Here is a 22,077-nt window from a genome sequence, read left to right on the forward strand (position 1 = left end):
GATGAGCGACATGAGACCAAACAATGCAGAAGAGCTGAAGGCCGCTATTGAAGCATCTTGGTCTTCCATAACACCTCAGCAGTGCCACAGGCTGATAGCATCCATGCCACGCCGCATTGAGGCAGTAATTAATGCAAAAGGGGCCCAAACCAAGTACTGAGTACATATGCATGATTATACTTTTCAGAGGGCCGACATTTCTGTATTTAAAATCCTTTTTTTATTGATTTCATGTAATATTCTAATTTTCTGAGATTCTGAATTTGGGGTTTTCATAAGCTGTAAGCCATAATCATCAAAATTATATCAAATAAAGGCTTGAAATATCTTACTTTGCTTGTAATGAGTCTATATAATATATTAGTTTCACCTTTTAAGTTGAATTACTGAAATTAATGAACTTTTGCACGATATTCTAATTTTTCGAGTTTCACCTGTATATTCTCTTAGACAAAAGTAATTTTTTTGGTGTGATATTATGTGATGTGTTTGACTTTTGACACAATAGTTATGACTGCATTAATATTGATTTCTTGTGTTACCTCGCAGGTCTGTCAGACAGATTGTATATCTGAAGTTTTTGATCTACTAAAAGATTATTTTACTTGACACTGAAGTAAAGTTTTATAAAAATGAAGAATCATAGTACATTTTATTGTAAATTGTCTATTTTTAGGTATAATGTAACTGAACTATTTGTAAACTATTTTAAACAGCTTAATTATAATTAGTATGCATGCAGTTTTATGACTTTATAGCAATGGTGCTACTACATAGAATATTTGTACTTTTAAAAATGTATTTGTGACTTTGTTTATATTTGTTTATTTTGCAAGACCATTTGGGGGGTAATGCAAAAAGATGATTTTAAAAATGTCCTCGACACACACACACACACACACACACACACACACACACACAATAGAGATGGTGACCAGTCTCAGCACTTGAAATAAGCATTTTCCCTAATTTATTCACACAAATTTTCTGATGATTGAGGTGTGTGTTTGTTTGTGTGTGTGTGTGTGTGTGTGTGTGTGTGTGTGTGTGTGTGTGTGTGTATATATATATATATATATATATATATATATATATATATATATATATATATATATATATATATATATATACACACACACACACACACACATATATATATATATATATATATATATGTTATGAACATGTTATGCATCAATATCTATGGTTATATATGTAATTTTGTTTTATTACCATTTAATATGAGTTAATAAGGATATTAGCCTTTAGCCTAGTCTGTGAAGCACTATGCAACTTTCAGTTCGCAAACAGAAATAGTTTTCATTGCTAAGATGCTGAAAATTAAGCAAGAAATAGAAAGCACTCTTCCCCTCTCATCTCATTTGGGAACTGGGAAGGTCATTGCACACCTCTCTTCTGTAACATGCACCATTTCCTTGGGCGCCACTCAATCAACCAACTAAATGACAAGCCATTTTTTCTCCTTTCTTCGCTCTGCTTGCAGCGGGTGTCTTTAAGTACTGAAGCACTATAGTCACCTCATTGCCCTTCTTTTAGATAAATTACGGTATTCCTTTATCACTGAGAAGGCAAGTGGTTGGAGGAAAGAGCCAATGAGCTTATTCACTCCGATGTAGAGCGAGACTGCAGAGAGAAGAGGCTGAGTAGCAGGGGTTTGTGCATCTGGGCTGCTGTCTTACTGCATTCTGGACTCAAGTCACAGAGACTGCTGATCATGGGCTGCTCTGGCAGCAAAGTGTGCCTTAATGCTCCCTGCGCTGGACACAGGGTAAAGACATTAACCTCTCCACAGGAACTAGGGCAGAATTAGGATTTGAATTAGGAAAGGTGGGGATGCCTATACAAAGTATGTATAGGTTGTCATTTCAGTGAAATATGTTAAAGAATTATACTTAATACTTTTATAAGGTTTGCTTACATTTTATTCGTTATAATGTATGATCAATTCGTTAAATGCTTGTGGTGTTCTAATACATATGTTATGAATGGGAATGAGTTCATAAATGGTAGTAGGATCTCACTTAGCCTGTGTTGTCATTGATCTTGGGGGAAGGTGCAGGTTAGGACAGCAGCACATGGGTTTTGAAGCATCTTTGTGTTGGTAGGGGAGGCTGACAGCATTGCAGCTGTGTGGCTGGCTGTCCTATATTTTAAAAAGACATAGTGCTGGAGAGAAAGAGAAAGAGAGAGCAGTGTACTGATTTGATCGTTCTACATCAGACACAGCTCCCTAAGGACAGCAGTTAAACCCATTGTTGATGTCATTCATTTCTTTTTAATTAAAATCGCAGAGTGCTCACTTACTGTATAGTGGTGAGTAAACCATAAATCTTTGTGATGCATGCATGAGCATGCAGATAGCTGTCTACACTGTCATCATGATAAACAGTGATGTTTTAATCTGTCCTTTGCAAAAATATAATTTTGAAGTTACAATTGGAAAAGCCGTGCTTTTTCCCCTCCACTACGTTCTTTGAACACAGCTAAGAAGGCTGTATTATTATTAGTCATGCCATTAAAGCACATTAAAGGGGGAGTAATTATTATTACTATTATTATTTTGATGTTTTAATCAATTCTATCATCCCAGCTAAATATGCAGTGTTGTAATTCATTTGATGCTTGACTTGCACAAGTATAAACACTGGTTCTGTAGCACTATCAAAGCATTGCTCTGTTTGTTTGAGCATCAGACCCATCCGACACTGCAGCACTGGCTCAGCTAGTGTTTGGCTACTCGATGGCAGATGGGGAGTGTTCAGGAAACCTGTTTGAAAACAATCAATATTTTAGAATTTCTGTTTGGTGTCACAGAAATGACTTTCTTCACATTCAAATTTAGACTATAAATTATAATATCCTAGCAATCCAGTCCACTGATTCCAGCAACACTTAGGAGGCACACCTTAATTCTCTTTGGAAACATAATTGTTGGCAGATTATATTTCTTGTGAAATCTGTACTGGACTAATATAATACATGTTTTGCACTGTTGAATGATGCACAGTATTGGACTGATTTTCTTTCTGATTTCCTGCAGCATGAGGAGGTGATGAAGAAGTGCAGGGAGCTGTCTCAGGAGCTGATCAACTTGCGTGAGGAGCTGGGTGAGTGTGTGTATGTGTGAGTCATTTTAGAGAACTGGCTGTCCACTGCCTGCTGTAAGAACTGAGAGAGCTTTTGTAATTACGGTAATGTAATATTTTAAATGCTGGTCACAAGTGGTTATCAAAGTTTGTACAGTAGGTGTGCTTTTTCTTGCCATAACAGACTTACCATGAGATTTGAAACTACTGTGATCATCCTGTAGATCAGTGGTCACCAACCTTTTCAAGCTGAAGATCCCTGACCTCGGCCTTAATGAAAGGCAAGATCTACCTATTGAAGAATAGATAGAAAAAGACAGCCCAGATTGTACTTCCAACTTGAGGCCTTTTATTTAGTATTTTAATTGTATTTGAATTTAATATTCATTAAATATTATTTTCTCTTTGTTTTAACTTTAAACTGGATGCAACCATCATATGATCAGATCATATGGCACTGAACTAAAAAAACAAAATGCCATTGTCAGCAATAAAGTGCTTATTCACTGAAGTTTCTGAAGTTACACTTAACATTTTATAAATGAACTGTACTAACAAAATTCTCAACAATCTCAATTAAGCTAAGTGCACTTATGTCCCATCTTATGCAACATCACTTTTCATAATGCCACCAGAAGGCAAAACTGCTGCAGTAATGTTACTCAGTCAGTGTGATGGCTGTGACTGAATACTGCCTGTGAGTCCTCTGAAGTCTGGCTCATAGCTAGAGACAGCCAGTTTGAGGCAGTCAGTGAGGTGTCTGTCAGTAAGGCGGCTCCTGTATTTTGATTTGATTATTTTCATCTGTGAAAATGCCATTTCACAGAGGTAAGTTGATCCAAAGTAGGCACTCACTTTTAGTGCACATGCAGTGAGGAGAGGAAACTTCTCTCTGTTGACAAGTCCCCAAAAGTCACTGTCCCTTGATCTGGCTTTCAGCTCAATGTCATTTTGCAAATCAGCCATCTCCATGTCAACTCCACTTGACAAAGAAAATACTTGCTGGAATTTGGCTGCAACCTGTTCTATATCAATGAGCATGAACGGGTTTGAAACAAACGCAGCAATACATTCCATTTCGTTTAACTCACCAAAACGCATATTGAACTCTGTTGCAACTTTTTCCAAGTGAGCACAGTATTTCTCAGGGTGAAAAACATCTTTGTCTTTAATGCTCTGTGACATTTTTTCCAGGTTGGGAAAGTGTGTTAGCCTCCCGTTTTTAATATGTGTGATCCAAACACCGAGCTTAGACTTAAAAGCATTTACTGCGCTGATCATGTGGGGTAGGTGTCGGTCTTTTCCGTGGAGCTCGTTGTTGAGTGTATTCAGCTTTGCGGTCAAGTCTGTGAGAAACCCCAGGTCACACAGCCACGCATCATCTGACAGTTCCTTGTGCTCCTCGTTTCTTGCAGACAGAAATGTCTTTATTTCAGGCAGTAAGTCAACAAACCGCTGCAGCACTTTCCCGCGACTCAACCAGCGCACATCAGCATGAAGTAGTAGGTCTCCGTACGCGGCATCGAGCTCATCCAGTAACGCCTTGAATAAGCGACGCTGAAGTGCTTTTGCTCGTATCGAGTTTATTAGTTTGACCACCAATGACATTACGTGAGAGAAGTCCACGACTTTCCCTGCCAAGGCCTGCTGATGAATGACACAATGATAATTCTTGAAGTCGGGAAAATCAGGGTCATTACGGCACAGTGCTATAAAACCAAGGCGCACACCACGCATCGCCGGTGCTCCGTCGGTTGTAATTGCTACCAGTTTATGGATGGGGATATCATTTTCTCTTACATTATTTTTTAAACTCATTGTAAATATCCTCACCTCGCGTTCTCTCCTTTAAGTGCAAAAGAGTGAGGAAGTCCTCTTTCGTTGTAAAATCCTGGAAAGCCATTCTAACAAAAACAACAAGCTGAGCTGTGTCCACTGCATCCAGAGATTCGTCGAACTGCAGTGAAAAATATTCACAGAGTGACAAGTCCTTTAACACCTGTTGATCCACGTCCTCTGACAGTGACTCGACCCTCCTTGTCACTGATGCAGGGCCGAGAGCAACAGCACGGAGTGAGGCTTTTATGTCGTCTTTGTTTTTGAAATCCTTGAAAATAGTCTCTGCAGTAATGACCATTGCTTCCTTGAATAATTCGCCATCCGTAAAAGGCTTTTTGTTTTTAGCCAGAAAGTGACTTACACGAAACGATGCTTCAGTCGCAGCCTTATTTTGATCAGAAGATTTTGTAAAAAGTGATTGCTGGGCCTTCAACTCAGATCTCAGCTCGTCAACTTTCCTTGCACGGATGGCGCTCTTTGGCGGGTAGCGATCTTTAAATTTCGGGTGGTTGGTATTGTGGTGCCGCTCCAAATTCCCTCTTTTACATAATGATTGTTTTTGGTGGCACAACATACATACACACTTATCTTTTACCAAGGTAAAAATAAATTCCTGTTCCCATTCTGGATGAAAATGGTATGTTTTTGCCTTCTTTCGTGTAGCCTCCGCCATTCTAGTTTGACTGTTACCTCGCGGACGCGGGCTATCACCATGGAGATCCATATTGACGTTTGCGACAGTTAACTTACGGGCGCTCTTCTCTTATCTGATTCGTCACTTCATTGAAAATAAATAAAGCAGTTGGATTAAAAAAAAAGATGCATGCAAAACGTATTTTTTTCGGGAGCTACGGGCGCTCTTCTCTTATCTGATTGGTCACTTCATTGAAAATAAATGAAGCAGTTGGATTAAAAAAATGTTGGATTTTTTTTCGGGAGCTACTGGGACAGTGATAAAGATCTACCAGTCGATCGCGATCGACGGGTTGGCGACCACTGCTGTAGATACTAGTCAAAATTCTGCAACATCTGCTCAGTGTTTGATTTTTGTTTTATCCACAGCTTATAATAATTGTGAATTCATTAAAAATATAAATGTTGTATGGGAATTATGTAGTGACCAAAAAAGTTAATTTATTTTAACTTGAAAATAACAACCCTTCACCTAGATTACAGCTCTACACACACATTCTCTTAACCACCTGTGATGCATTTTAAACAGTATTTCAGTAGTTTAAATGTATGCTGGGCACCTGCTTGCTTCACCATCTGGTCCAACTCACCCATTTAAAAAAAAAATGTTTTTTGTAAAGTTTCAGACATACAGTTGAAGTCAGAAGTTTACATACACCTTAGCCAAATAAATGTAAACTCAGTTTTTCACAAGTCCTGACATTTAATTGTTGAAAACATTCCCTGTCTTAGTGGGCGGCATGGTGGTGCAGCGGTTAGCACTGTCGCCTCACAGCAAGAAGGTCGTGGGTTCAAACCCTGGTTGCCCCGGCCTTTCTGTGTGGAGTTTGCATGTTCTCCCCGTGTCTGCGTGGGTTCTCTCCGGGTACTCCGGCTTCCTCCCACCATCCAAAAGACATGCAGGCTAGGATAATTGGTGTCTCCAAAAAAATTGCCGTGGATGTGGTTGTGGATGTGGATGTGGATGTGGTTGTGGATGTGGATGTGGATGTGGATGTGGATGTGGATGTGGTTGTGGTTGTGGATGTGGAGGTGAGTGTGAGTCTGTGTGTGGCCCTGCGATGGACTGGCGACCTGTCCAGGGTGTCCCCTGCCTTTCGCCCAATGTTAGCTGGGATAGGCTCCAGCCCCCCCGTGACCCTGTAGACAGGATAAGCGGTTGACGATGGATGGATGGATGGATTCCCTGTCTTATGTCAGTTAGGATCACTACTGTATTTTAAGAATGTGAAATGTCAGAATAATAGTAGTGAATGATTTATTGCAGCTTTTATTTCTTTCATCACATTGCCAGTTGGTCAGAAGTTTACATATACTTTGTTAGTATTTGGTAGCATTGCCTTTAAATTGTTTAACTTGGGTCAAACTTTTTGGGTAGCCTTCTACAAGCATTTCTCAATAAATTGCTGGAATTTTAACCCATTCCTCCAGACAGAACTGCAGTCATGTTTGTAGGCCTCCTTGCTCGTACACGCTTTTTCAGTTCTGCCCACAAATTTTCTCTCTGATTGAGGTCAGGGGTTTGTGATGGCCACTCCAGTACCTTGACTTTGTTGTCCTTAAGCCATTTTTCCACAACTTTGGAGGTATACTTGAGTTGATTGTCCATTTGGAAGACCCATTTGCGACCAAGCTTTAACTTCATGGCTGATGTCTTGGTATATTCTTCAATATATACACATATTTCTCCTTCCTCATGATGCAATCTATTTTGTGAAGTGCACCAGTCCTTCTTGCAGAAAAGAATCCCCACAATATGAAGCTGTCACTACCATGCTTCATGGTTGGGATGGCGTTCTTCGGCTTGCAAGCCTCATCCTTTTTCCAAAGTACAATTTTTGTTTCATCAGAACAGAGGAAATTTCTCCAAGATCTTTGTCCCCATGTGCACTTGCAATCTTTAGTCTGTTTTTTATGGTGGTTTTGCAGCATTGGTTTCTTCCTTGCCGAGTAGCCTTTCAGGTTATGTCGATATAGGTCTTGTTTTATTGTGAATATAGATGATTGTCTACCTATTTCTTCAAGCATCTTCACAAGGTCCTTTGCTGTTGTACTGGGATTGATTGGCACTTTTCGCACCAAGCTACATTTATCTCTAGGAGACATAATGCGTCTCCTTCCTGAGCCGATGATGGCTGCGTAGTCCCATGGTGTTTATACTTGCATACTATTGTTTATACAGATGAACGTGGTACCTTCAGGCATATGGAAAGTTCTCCCAATGATGAACAAATCTTGTGGAGGTCCACAATTTTTTTTTTTCTGAGGTCTTGGCTGATTCCTTTTGATTTTCTCTTGATGTCAAGCAAGGAGGCACTGAGTTTGAAGGTAGGCCTTAAAATACATCCACAGGTACACTTCAATTCAGTACACATCCTATCAGAAGCTAATTGGCAAATTGTCTAAAAGATTGACATCATTTTTGGGAATTTTCCAAGCTGCTTTAAGGCACAGTAAGCTTAGTTTATGTACATTTCTGACCCACTGGAATTGTGATATAGTCAGTCAAAAGTGAAACCATCTGTCTGTAAACAATTGTTGGAAAAATGACTCATGTCTTGCACAAAGTAGATGTCCAAACAACTTGCCAAAACTATAGTTTGCTAATATTAAATTTGGTTTAATGACTTCAACCTAAGTGTATGTAAACTTCTGACTTCAACTGTATTTTCTAGGCTTGAGATCAAAGCCTTTTTCAAGCATCAATAATCAGAAAATTTTCCTGATGATTATCAATCTATATTGGCATTTGTTTTACTCATTGCAGTAGTCTTTGTCTATTAATACATATTTCCCAACCCAATTTTAGTGTGAGAGGCAAGCTCTGGTTTAATTTCCTCTAACATGTTTCGGAAAAAGGGACACCAGTGGCTGCATATCACCAACTATAAACTTAGCTACACAGTTGGATATCTTCTTGGTGGGGTGGCCAGATGTCCCGTTTTTCCTGGTATACAGTCCCGTATTCAAGCACTTTTTCTAATGTCCCGACTTATTCTGAAAAAATCGTGTAAAATTTCTCTATCCCCTATGCAGCTTTCTCAGTCACGTGAGTATTCTAATCAAAATTAGCCAAGGATACGGCTTGTAAAACCAATAAAATCACATGTGTTATTTGAAGTACATGATTGGATTAAACTATCCAATCACAATCCCTATCAATAGATGTCCAGTTAGTGAACTGATTGAAGAGTCAGTTTGAAAGAGCTCACAGATTAAATTGCGTCTGGAAAAATGTCAAGGAAGCATGCATGTACATTTAAGGAGGATCTTCAAAAAGAGTTTAAATGTCTAAAAAATGAGTCACAGACAGAGACTAGTAAAGTGAGTTGTGAGATTTGTGGTGCTCGCTTTTCCATCGCCCATAGAGGACGCACCGACATCGTGCAGCCTGTTCAGACAAAAAAGTATGTGGATGCTGCTAAAATAAGTGTCACACCAAGTGTTAGCCATTTTTTTTGGTGAAATAAAGTTCAGAATCTGACAGGGTGCACGCAAGTGAAGGACTTTTTGTTTATCATTCGGTTGTGCACAACCACAGCTTTGCACATTCATGACCTGAGAAATGTCTTGCAGTCTTAGCCAAGATCGTGGAGTTTGTTTTATGCCTGCTTGGGACATCTGCATCTGTGGAGCGTGTATTATCATTAATTAATGCAGCATGGACACCGTGTTAATCTCAACTCAGTGTAACAGCCATGAAGGCAATGCTTTTCATACATCTTAATTTTGAACTGGACTGCTCTGCATTTTACATTAAACTCTTGATTGTCAAGCTCACACTGAGAAATATTACTGCCAGCAAAAAGTACAAGGTTACAACAGTTACAGATGTGGATACGCCCTCTACTTCACATTGATCTGCGCCTAGGTAAGGATATGTCAATTTAATTTTTGCTGGGAGGGGGCTGTCCCGTTTTCCACAAGCAGGAATCTGGTCACCCTACTTCTTGGCCTGTGTCAAATCAATTGATAATCTGTTCATGTGTGTGATATTGGCCAGCACCATCAACCAAGAATCTAAAATGACTCTTTCCCCCTTTTCCCATAACTCTCTAATTTGTTTATAATAATAATAACATTATCCACAAAGAAACACTATGCGAAATTAGTTTTAAAGATGCACTCAGTAACTTTTTTTGTTTGTGTCATCTTGGACTTACAGAGACATCTAGTGGTGTGGATTTGGAATAGTTTTCAATTACAGATGTGTAGTGAGAATCACCCTAAAATGAACTGAGCCTTACACAAGACACCAAAATATGTATGTGTGTGTCTGATTATTAATATCAGACTGCCCCTCCCTCCCCCCTCGGGGCAACAGCTAAGGAGTTTCACCTTAACAGTAACAGAATGTTCCAATTGGGCCATTCAATACATTTTAAATTATGTAAATTGGAGGGAGTTGGTCATCTGATTAATCTGTATCATCAAAACAAGGAACACACAGTTGTAATAAAATTAGTTTATTTACAAAAAGATAAACAAGAATAACTAACAAAAACTACAAAATGGTACTAATATGCTAAAAGATAACAAATTAATAGGTAAATAAAAGTGCATAGGATGGAAAAATGTGGATGAACTGTATGTAGCATACCTCCAGACCCACCATCTCAAGGCAGCAAAGAATGATTTGTCTATAATGGAATGTGAAGGTCCCTGAGGTCATACTTGTGTCTGCAGATAAGGAAAAGAAAACATGTAATGTAGTACAGAGTAAGAGTCAGTATTTTATTTAGCAGACATCTGATGCATTGCACAAGCTCAGTTTTCAAGTAGTAATATGAGCTGTGAAATCAAAGAAATAATATTACATTTTATGTTAATGTTCTTTTGTGACTGACACTAGAAAGGCTGTATTGGATGAAACTTTTAATAATTTTTCCACCTTTTCTAAAAGTGTAAATCCTGAAGATTACTTTTCTTTACCATTATAATCACGGCTTGAGCGTATTAGCACATTCCAGCTACTCTGACCATATTTAAGACCTCCATAAATATTCTTTAGTCCACCTGAGAGTTGTGACGAAATAGAAGCTCCATTTATCAATTTACACACAGAAAGCTTCAAATATTCATTTAAGCTAGTCACCTAATATGACCGGGGTGATGTCATTGTGATTGCTTTAGCTTGGTATGTTATTTGGCACACACCCCTATTTCCCTTATTAAACAAAAGTGTTTTTTAACATGGGACAACTGCTCTCTGCTCATGAAGTGAGTGCTGTCTTTGCACAAAACCTACTACAACTGTTGATTTGATTTGATTTGAGCCTGTTGCTTGGCATGTGACTTCTTATTTTTCCTCATATCCTGTTGCAGAGTGTTAACTACATTACTGCTACTTGTGCAACTAGTGTGTTTATTGCTATATCAAGTTTGTGATATATATATATATATGCACAGGTATTTTGCTGAAAGTCAAGCTATGACCTGTTTGTCCCTTTTTCTTTGAAGAAAAGAAACATTCTCCTCCATAACTGTCTGTTTTTCCTCCCACTCACATTATTTTGATTATTTATAGGCCTTGAGCTGTGCTCTGCATCATAAATATAACCTATAATAGAATTACACTGCAAATTCATGAAATACATCAAGCCATTAGTGAGCTCTGGGTCTGGTCCATCTACTGTGTGTGGATCTGATCCTGTCATGGCTTTAACTGCATCCTGTGCAGCAGCATGCTCATTAGATACTGTGTTTCATCTAGCCACTACAAGCAACTGTTTAACTATTCTGCTTTTGAATCATTAGGATGCTCTTATAAAGAAAAACTTTGTTATTTTTATTGCAGAATATGGATGATTACATTACAGTGCCATTGTGTGATATGAGCTAAGTTTTTCTTTAGAGAACAGGAGGTGTTGTGTTAAAGGGACAAATGGAATTGACCAAGTAATTTTGCTAATGCGCTCTTGACCTTTTTTATAGCTGTTGTTGAGGTTCAGTGAACAGATGAGATGAAAATCTGTGATAAGAACAGTTCTAAAATAATTTATGAGCAAATGTTTTTTGTTAAATCACATATGAGTGTTAACATTTTTTGTTATTCTACATGTAGCTTTTATGGCTTCATTAACTGAGAGACTAGATGGAATATTTGTTGATAAGAGACAGCTGCCTGGTTTTGTGCTTTTGTGTTATGTCACCATAATGGCCAATATGGATCTTTATGGACATGTAGTTTAACTACTAAGGACCATAGAACATCTAACCCTCAAGTGGTCCCACCAGACTAGCCCACTATTTTATGAGCTGGATGACTTGACAGCACAGGCATACATTACAAATGCAGGAGCAGCTGCTACATTCAACTTTCCACTTTGTGCATAAACTATAGCAACACTGTACCACAGTCCTGTCTGCAATGTTGTGAAGTGCCAACTGTTTCTAAGAGTTGGGCAAAGACAGCAAATCCTCAAAGGGGAAATATCTGTGACACAATTGTGAGTGAGAGCACATATTGACGGATTGGGAAACGTTTGTTCATTGCATCACTGTGGATTAGTATTGTTTCTTGTGTCAAAGTACTTTCCATTAGTTTCATGTAACAGTTGAAACTTTATATACAGAACTGCTGAAGATACCACAACTGTAGTGACAACTGGGAATCAATGCAGAAAACCTTTGTAATGAATCATAGCATCCAGTGTTGTCAGTGCCTGATGTCAAAGCAGCAAATGGAGTTACATACATGATGTCTTGGCCTTTCACATTTGCTCTGGTTATTCCATTGCTGTCTAGATATAGCATATCTATATTTTCAAATCACAAACTGGTGCATTAGATATCCGATAACCAACTATTTGTCATGACAGAGGATAGCTGTCATCATGCCACAGCATAAAAAGGCAAACCTCTAGATCAGGGGTTCTCAACTGGCTTTGCTTTAGAACTCAATTTAAATAAATGTTCAAACAATCAAACATTAAAATAGCCATAAACTGTAACGCCCCAACAAATATGCTAAATTATTAACATGACATAAGCTGAATTGGAAAATTTACAAAATTGTAAATGCATAAACAACATTGTAACTTATTTACTATCATAACACATGGTTAATAATACAATATTTATCCCAGTGTTTATTTTCCCATAATAATAGTACTTTGGTGCAAATAACCAATTTGCACCAAAGTACTGGAGTTTGATTGAACACACAGCATTTGTTGTGTCAGCAACAAAGGAAAGTGTTTTCTCCTCTCTTTATAATTTGGTGAGCCTTTCTAATTTGATATCCCATCTATGCACTATTGTATAGTTAGCTGCATTTTATTATTTGCATTCAGCTTCAGAACAGATCTGGGACCCACCAGTTGAGAACCTCTGGTCTTGAAACTATTCTTTTCCCTAGTGATCTCGGCTCACTCATGTGAGCGTCAGGAGCTGGAGAAGGAGGAACTGCGTGTGGCCTTTGATGGAGTTCTGCAGAAAATCCAGGAGCAGCACTGCTTGGACATGGCTGACCTGGAGGAGAGGCTGAAGACCTTTTACTCCACTGAGTGGGAGAAGGTCCACCAGACCTACAAGGAAGAAGCTGACAAGTGCAAAGCTCAGATGGAGCGGCAGGTGTGGAGAACAATGAGTTTGACACACTTATTGTTGGATGCACTCTATTGCAGATATCTTATGCTGTATGAAAGGGGAACTTAACCCAAAAACAAAAAAATGTAATAAAAAAATTAACCCTTGTGTTGTATGACTTTTCTTCAGTGAAACACAAAAGGAGATATTGTAAAGGACATCCAAATAGCTAATTTCAATACAGTTTATAGTCACTCACTTTAAAGATTAAAGGACCATAAAAGTAGTCCATGTGAGTAAGTAAAAATTGTCTCTGTAAACTTAAATTTCAGTTTGTTTCTCAACAAAATTATCTATTTATTTTTCTGAAACTTCTGGATCCTTTTTAGCTTTAAAGTGAGTCACCAACTGTCATTGTATTGGAAATCAGTAAACGGGTCTTTCTTTAAAATATATCCTTTTGTGTTTCACAGAGGAAAAAAGTCACACAGGTTTAGAAAAACAAGTGTGTGAGTAAATTATGACAGAATGTTCATTTCTAGTGGAACTAATACTTTTTAAGATCTTTTTGTTGATACTGTTCTTTCCCAAAACTACATGCATTAATTTCAGGTCTCAACGTCTGGGCTTAATCGTGACTTTTTAGTTGTGTATATGTATGTCTATTATTAGATTTCTAATTATTAGAATGATTTAAACACCAAAATAAATCAATTATGTAATGATATTATTTGTAAATGTTTAGCTGGAAGAGTTACGAGCAAAAGATGAGGCTTTCAAGGAGGAACTGGGAGTCAGCCATATAGAGGAGGTAGACAGCCTTAAACAACAATTTGAAGCATGTTTTAAAGGTAAATAATCTTGTTTTTTATATTAACTATATCTATATCTCTGTGTGTGTGTGTGTGTGTGTGTGTGCACGTGCGCGCACACATGTGGGCGTGTTTGGGTGGTTTTACGAGGACTTTTTTTAGGTTACAAACTGGTAATTACAAGGGTATTATGCTATAAATGTGGTTTATGAGGACATTTCTTGTGTCCCCATAATTCAAATCGCTTAAAAAAAAAAACATACTAAACAAAGTTTTTTGAAAATGTAAAAATTAAAAAAGTCTTTTTGAGGGTTAGGTTTAGGGGTAGGGTTAGGGAATAGAATCTATAGTTCGTACATTATAATAATCATTGTCTATGGATAGCCAACTTGTGTGTGTGTAAAGTTTGATTTATTATTATTCTGACTTTTCTCAGAACTCAAACAGTCCCATGAAAAGGAAATGCAAACCATTAACACAACACTGAAGCAATCAAAGGAAACATTATCTGTAAGTCGGCGACCCAAATTTAAAACCTCCTTACAAACATTCCTGTTCACCACTCAAGATTTTTCTTTTTAAATGATACAAAGGCCTTGTAAAAACTTTAAATATATATATATATATATATATATATATATATATATATATATATATATATATATATATATATATATATATATATTAACATGTTAAAATCAACAAACCTTTTTATATTATGTATTTCTTCTTACTCAAATTCAGGAGTTCATTACAGAGAATAACACCCTTAAAGAAAAACTGAAGGTTGAAGAGAAGAGAAGGAATGGTCTGGCTGAACAAGCCCAGGTACAGTACATTAACACTCACAACCACAGCTCTGCTGTCAGTCAAACAGACTGTCATCAAAGTGGCATTGATGGCACTGTTTGCAATTCTAAGCAACACACGTTGCTTGGAGTAGACTATGCATTTTCCATGAATGGCAGATTAATATTAGATGACAGTGTGACAATAGCAACATTGCAGTTCGTAAATGATGAAAATAGCTGCCCGAACCTAACTACACTAAATCATTCCACAGTTTATAATATAAAACTATCAGATGTGAACATGGTCACATGATAAACTTTAACATTGATTCCAGTGAATGAAAGATGGTACATGTTCCTGATCTCTCTCTCTCTCTCTCTCTCTCTCTCTCTCTCTCTCTCAAGGACTCCCACACCCTGTATTTGGAGCAAGAACTTGAAAGCCTTAAAGTAGTGTTGGACATCAAAAACAAACAGATCCATGAACAGGAAAAGAAACTCATGCTGTTCGATAAACTGGTGAGCTAAATCATCTCTTTTGCATGAAGCTGTTAAAAAGATAATTTCTGGAAGTGCAAACTTACATTTGTGTAGACGGAACACTTAAGAGTTTCATTTAATTCAAGATGGAGCGGAATGTGAAGCTGGATGAATGCTTCAAAAAGATCCAACAAGAAAATGAGGACCTCAAAGCCAGAATGGACAAACATGCTGCTTTGTCGAGGTAGTGTACTGTGTGCTGTCTTTCATAAATTCAAGATGCAACACACCTGAGGTTTTCAAAAATGATAGTTTGTAATCCCTCTGTCTCACTTTTTACACTTGGGTGTTTTCCCCTGTGGGCTTCAGACCTGTAGAAATGGAAGTCTTTGAAGTCATTGTATGTGTTCCTGGGTAGGAGAGAATTGGTGAACTTCAACGATGATGCTTTGACAGTTTAATTTCTTTTGAATGTTGTTTGTGCTCTTATAGGGGTAGGAAAGGGGTTTGTTTATCACAGTTAAGCTTGGTTTGCCCTGCTGCAGGCCCGTCGCCAAGGGAGGGCATTGGGGGGCAGTGCCCCCCCAAATGACTTAGTGTGTTCCCCTAATCGTTTGATATTCAAAGTCTACGATTGTGATCATTTTCACTTTCTCATCAAGTTGTTTCAGCAGAACTTATCTCACAGGAACAGTAATCTCTACAGCGGTAGATATGCATAACACGTACACATTATCTTCAGAAATGATTCAGAAAATTCATTACTCAAGGCATTATTACACAGAACGTAACTTGAAATATAATTATATTCATAAATGACTGTTAAAACATCCCAAAACAGCACCCAAACATTGCAAAGACCTACTCCATTAATTATTCAAATACAACAGCCAATGGCAAGTCTCCAGCAGCAGACCTTTCAATATGTTATTTTTGTGTTAGTAGTTTTATTTATTCAAATTACAATATGCAGTTTGTAAGTATATATATATCATATAAATCATGCAATTCATTTAGTTAAGCATAGAGAATTGTTTATACGTAATTCCTTTGCGCAGCTCAGCTGCGCATTGCATGCGATCTCAGAATCAAATTTTGGCGGTTTTGTAGACCTACAGCAAAGCTATGGATATAAGAAAGTGGTTTAAAGATTCGTCGTTGACAAAGACGACTTTGACCAACAACAACGTGTGTGGAGACGACTCTGGAGCTAATGAGATGGTAATTGAGAATTTGATCATTAAGTCTTACAAGGAGATCATTTCTTTGCTTTCGGAGATCGACGCAGAGCGCACATATGGTGCTGAGGTGAGGATGGAGGCCATTGGGCTTTTGAGGGAAATTTCTCAGCCTGCGTTTATGTTCATCAAACACTTTGTAAAGACAGTGTTGATGTTGTTGGATGGCCCTAACAAGCTTTTGCAAAGTGAGGACATGGACCTGTTGACTGGGTTGGAACTGGTCGCGAGTGCCTCTAAGTGTCTGAGTGAACTCCGCTGTGAGGCCAAGTTCACAGAGCTGCGGGATGCGGTCACCGATTTGGATGTTACTTCCGCACCTTCAAAACGGCAGCGCACAGTAAATAAGAATTTACACCAGTATTTCGTTGAAGAAACAACAGGACAAAAGGACAACGACAAACCAGAGCTACGAAGCTACGAAGGCTTTATTACAGTGCACTTGACACACTTCTTGGAGAAATCAACCATCGCTTCGGTGAGCGCAACACACAGCTTGCGCAATCGCTGATTGCTTTGAACCCAGAGAGCGATCAATTTTTGAATCCGAAGTTACTTCAGCACATCATTAACAAAACATTTGTCATTAACAAAATCAACCATCGTTGAGACAGAATGTATTGTTGCTAAACAGTTTATTTCTACACAAATAAACAAAGAAGGAAACGCGAAACTGACAACACAAAATCTCCTTTCAAAGTACCACAAAACATTAGAAGCAATGCCAAGTGTACTGACAGCTTTGAAGACCGGATTGACGCTTGGTGCTTCAACCGCAATGTGTGAAAATTCATTTTCAGTTTTGAGGAATGTATTCACCGACCACAGACTTTCTATGCGTCACACACGCAAGGCCCAGCTCATTCAGCTGGCATTTGAGAAGGATCTCACTCGGAGATTTCACTCGGAGACCCGCCGCCTTCAACTATTTTAATCAATTGTGAATACAATTTCATTGCTACATTTTTATTGCAGTATGTTATGCATTGCTTTTATTATTGTTGTGTTGTTCTTGGATCCAGCTGGTTAGCCATGCTCTTTTGCTTTCATTCAAAAGAAAAAATATCCAGAGAGATACAAAGAGAAAGAAAGAGAGAGAGAGAGAGAGAGAGAGAGAGAGAGAGAGAGAGAGAGAGAGAGAGAGAGAAAGATATAGTGAGAGAGGATAAAACGTATTGCTCAACAAGAGCTGAAGTCTCTGTGTATAACAAAAAAAAAAAGAATTTTATTGCAGTATGTTATGCATTGCTTTTATTATTGTTGTGCTGTTGGTGGAAACCAGGAGCTTCTGTGACTCGTGTTTATGAAGTGTTGTAGAGTCATAAATCAAATTGGTTTTGGTGTAGTTTTAGGTTGGACTTGTAATGATATGCATTACGTTGATTGTGCTTGTTACTCAAGAAAGCCACTAGATGGCACAGTGTTGTGTATGTGACGAACAATGCAGATTAACAAAAAATATAGGCTACTAGAAATGTTAAGAGAAAATAAACAGAAACGTTGAGATCATACGGTGAAGTATTTTATTTGAATAATTGAAAAAAAAACAAGACTATTGTGGTCTATTTTAAGTTATAGCCTAATATGGGTTGTTGTTTTGGTCTGTCTCAGATCATTAAAAAAAGTGTGCCCCCCTATGAAAATTAAATGCCCCCCCATTTGGTTTGTTCTGGCGACGGCCCTGCCCTGCTGCCAGTGTAACCTTATATTCTTTAATCTTTTAGAGCAGCTACGCAACATTTTATCTTGTGTACCTTCACAGCTCCATCAATGAGGCCCAAAGAACCCCTTCATTGACAAAGCCAAAAATATTAACCTTTTGAAATTATTGGTATCATCTAGTGGCCTTTTTTTGTTCACTTGGTGATTCACATTATAAAAAGATTCACCAAGTAGCTTTATCTCTCTTAAGACACATGAGTTTGTCTAATTACACATTTTGAAAGCTCTAGGGGCAATTATTGAGAAACGTTCTTCTTCGGTGGAAGAAAATGCTGTTTTGATGTGGATGAGAGGCAAAATGAATGTGTTTTCAAATGAAAACATATAAGTGTGGACATAGCCTAATATTGCATTAATGTAATTCCAGAATTTCTAGAATTGGAAGAGCTTGTTTGTAGAACTCGTAATTTCAAATTGTAAACCCTGAATTTCATGAAAGCTCTGACTTGACAGTCATAACAACATTTAAAAAGAACCAATGTGGCAACGGCCTCAACAGTTAAAGCCCTTTCTTTGTTCTTAAAATTTTGCAGGAATATATAGAGGTGAATTAATACTGATCAATATTTTGCTGTTAACAGCAACAAAGCCGTTATTGCGTTATGCCATAGAAACTAAATATTTCCAAGGTCCTGGGACATGAACAGCTCCAAGTGGAAACTAACTATCTCGTTACAATGTGTCTAATCTAATGTATCTATGACCTTTAAAGGGATAGTTCACCCAAAAATGAAAATTCTCAAAGTGAAGTTGATGTTTGGTCTTAATGTACCCAAATTAAGATTTTAGAAGAATATCTCCATTCTGTAGGTGCATACAGTGCAAGTGAAACATAAAAGTAATCCATATGACAATAGTGTTTAAATACATATCTTCAGAAGAGATATAATAGGTGTGGGTGAGAAACAGAACAATATTTAAGTCCTTTTTTACTCTAAATCACCACCTTAGTTTTCACTTTCAGATGTGACAGTGAAACTAAACAGGCACCACACGTGACTTTCAGATGTAAAAGTGAAAGTGGAGATTTAGAGTAAAAAAGGACTTACATTTTGATCTGTTACTCACCCACACCTTTATATCGCATCTGAAGAGATGGATTCAACCACTGGATTCTGTTGGAGACCTGTGTTTCCTTTATGTGATTTTGGAGCTACAAAGGTTTTATCACTATTCACTTGCAATGTATGGACCTACAGAGCTAAAATATTCTTCAACAAATCTTTATTTGTGTTTGGCTGAAGAAAGTCATACACATAGAATGTTCATTTTTTTCATTTCAATTTCCCTTTAAACTGATCCACAAGTCTCATTCTCATAAAATGATAATCTACAAATATTTTTGTTTTTCATCTCCAGAAAGAAACTGATTAAAATTATTACATTTATCGCAATTAGTTGTTTTAACCTATTGACAGACCTGAAATTTTAGACAATTTTCATTTCATCGGTTTAACATAGCAAAAGCAATATCTATAGAAATACTACCTTGAAGCTGTTAAGTGCCTGTATTAATCGTGTCTAATCTTATCAAGTTTACCTGAGTGCGCAGCCTTGTTTCTTTCAGACAACTGTCCACAGAGCAGGCAGTTCTGCAGGAATCTCTCCAGAAAGAGTCCAAAGTGAACAAACGACTGTCTATGGAAAATGAAGAGCTGCTCTGGAAGCTTCACAATGGTGATCTGAGCAGCCCACACAAGGTCTCCCCTTCACCCTCCCTGACTCTACAGTCACCACGCAACTCTGGGATGTTTTCCAGCCCTCCCGTCTCGCCCAGATAACAATGGCCTTCAGCTTCCAGGAAGCATCTTCATGGACTTTTCAGATGGAGCACTTCCTGTATGCTGAAGCTGACATTAACTGTTGGTCTGGACCATTTCAATGGCTGAAAGCCTCTCCAAAATGAAATTGGCTGTCAATTAACATTTGTACTGATGAATGAGTTCAAAAAGAAAAAAAAAACCTGAAGAAAATATTGTACAGAAGAACTTACCAATGAGGTCACCTTTGTTCTTTTGCCTTTCATGTCTGATTATGGAGGAAAAAAGGAATATCTCAGGGCTTGATAAGTTGTCTCTTTCCTGCTTGGGTTGCTTTTTTAGTGACTTTAACTGGCAGTCTGTTGTCTTGAATGGTTATCTCTGTAGAGAACTGATATCAGAATCCATGAATTGAAGGCCTTTTTGACACCAGGCGCTTTAAAGTGTGCCTGCATTTTACAGGATTTTCCTTGGATTTGGGACAAATGTCCAAGTGCCAGTCTGACATTGGAAATTTCCCAGATGTTTGACTTTAACCCTCAGATTTCAGGAGAACAACATTAACTTTTTTTAGAAGTGCTTGTTAGATCTATCAACTCCAGAAACAATGCCATAAACTGATGCAGGTCACCATTTAGTTAAACTGAAATACTCAATTGATGAAACTGATCTCAATCAGGTGTTCACAAAAACGTATGCAACATTTTTGTGTCTTATATTCTGTGTAATTTCTTTCTTTGACTTGTATATGGGGAATTTGATCAACTTTTGTTTAGTTCATGAAAACTTGTTGCCTGTTATGTCATGCAGTTCAAGATGTTCTTGAAGGCCTCTAATGCATGTTTCATCACTGTTGAAATGCTCTCTAATTATATGCTTCATAGGTGAGTTTTGATCAAATGATTGACGCAGAATGAACTCTGGTGATCAAAAAGCTTGAATGTTCATAACAATGCCTGTATAAGCTATTAAAATGGGATGAATTATCTATTTCTTCAATCATGATTCAGTCAATGATGAGAAATACAGTCTAATCATAGTATGCTGTTAAAACTGAGTGCTTTAATATTGAAATGGCATTATGTCATAATGCAGCCCTTTGACTGAAAGCATGTATTATTGGGAATCTGCTCTTTTTTTCCATAACGGTATCTTATTGAATACAGGTTTTGTATATTATTCGGTATTATTGAGTCCTGGGAGACAGATCTAGGTGTTTTTTTTATTATTATTTTTATTATGTCTGTGTTAATGTTTTACGATGAGACCAATGTAAATGTCTGACTGAGCATCTTCCAGTGGCCTCAAGAGCACCCCCACTGCCTGAAAACCTGCACTGCAGATCTTAATTCAAGCTTTTACAAACCAAAAAATTTATATCGGAGTAGAAGCAGTTGAGCTGATTTTTTATATATATATATTGGTTGCTAAGCTGTTTGTGTGGATGTTGGTGTGGAACTGGAACTTGAAAATATGCAATTAATAAAGTCATATGTTGAAATTTAAATCTCAAGTCTCTTATTTTTTTGACCAATAGCAGATGGGAGAGTGTTCAGGAAACCTGTTTGAAAACAATTATTTTACCAATTCTGTTTGGTGGTGCTAAATTACTTTAAAATTCACTCTTGTAAGGGGAAATTCTTCTGTAACTTATTGTTGAATAGCTTGAAATTCAATACCAGAAAAGTAGAGACTGGTGTGAGAGGAGAAACATGCTTTGAATATGTTGCACTGAACCAAAATAAGCACTGTTCTCCCACTGCACATTCCACATACGGATTCCATTAGAGGAAAGCAAAATGTCTTCACACTTCTCAGCCATATTTCATGATAACACAAGGTAGTACAGAAATATAGTCTTAGGCCTTAACACATTCCATTTTGTTAGGTTAATATGATTGAAATGTGCCGATGTAGTGCCACATAGGTGGCAATTTCACAGATGACCAATTCTAACAACACTATTTGTTCTGTTAAATTACAGTTAATGGAGCGTAAAATGCACACTGATTGAACACCTAACAAGGAGCTCCCAATAGTTTTCTTCTTCATTAAAAGATATTCATTTTAAGGTTCAGTTTAAAAGAAGTGTTTTATTTCCAAGT

General features: G+C 37.6%; 1 protein-coding gene across 3 annotated transcripts in view; it reads left to right on the forward strand.

The window, feature by feature from the left end:
* The window catches only part of LOC127617221 (microtubule-associated tumor suppressor 1 homolog), a 57,090-nt gene extending 35,624 nt beyond the window's left edge, over positions 1-21,466 (forward strand). For all 3 annotated transcript variants that reach the window (XM_052089156.1, XM_052089155.1, XM_052089157.1), the window contains 8 exons: positions 3,062-3,128; positions 13,000-13,214; positions 13,915-14,020; positions 14,418-14,491; positions 14,726-14,809; positions 15,178-15,291; positions 15,399-15,496; positions 19,780-21,466. In XM_052089156.1, coding sequence (XP_051945116.1) covers positions 3,062-3,128; positions 13,000-13,214; positions 13,915-14,020; positions 14,418-14,491; positions 14,726-14,809; positions 15,178-15,291; positions 15,399-15,496; positions 19,780-19,993 — 972 coding nt within the window. In that variant the 3' untranslated portion in view covers positions 19,994-21,466. The remainder of the gene's footprint in view (positions 1-3,061; positions 3,129-12,999; positions 13,215-13,914; positions 14,021-14,417; positions 14,492-14,725; positions 14,810-15,177; positions 15,292-15,398; positions 15,497-19,779) is intronic.
* The last annotated feature ends 611 nt before the right edge of the window (positions 21,467-22,077 follow it).

The sequence above is a fragment of the Xyrauchen texanus genome, chromosome 23, assembly GCF_025860055.1.
Source record: "Xyrauchen texanus isolate HMW12.3.18 chromosome 23, RBS_HiC_50CHRs, whole genome shotgun sequence".
Lineage (NCBI taxonomy): Eukaryota > Metazoa > Chordata > Actinopteri > Cypriniformes > Catostomidae > Xyrauchen > Xyrauchen texanus.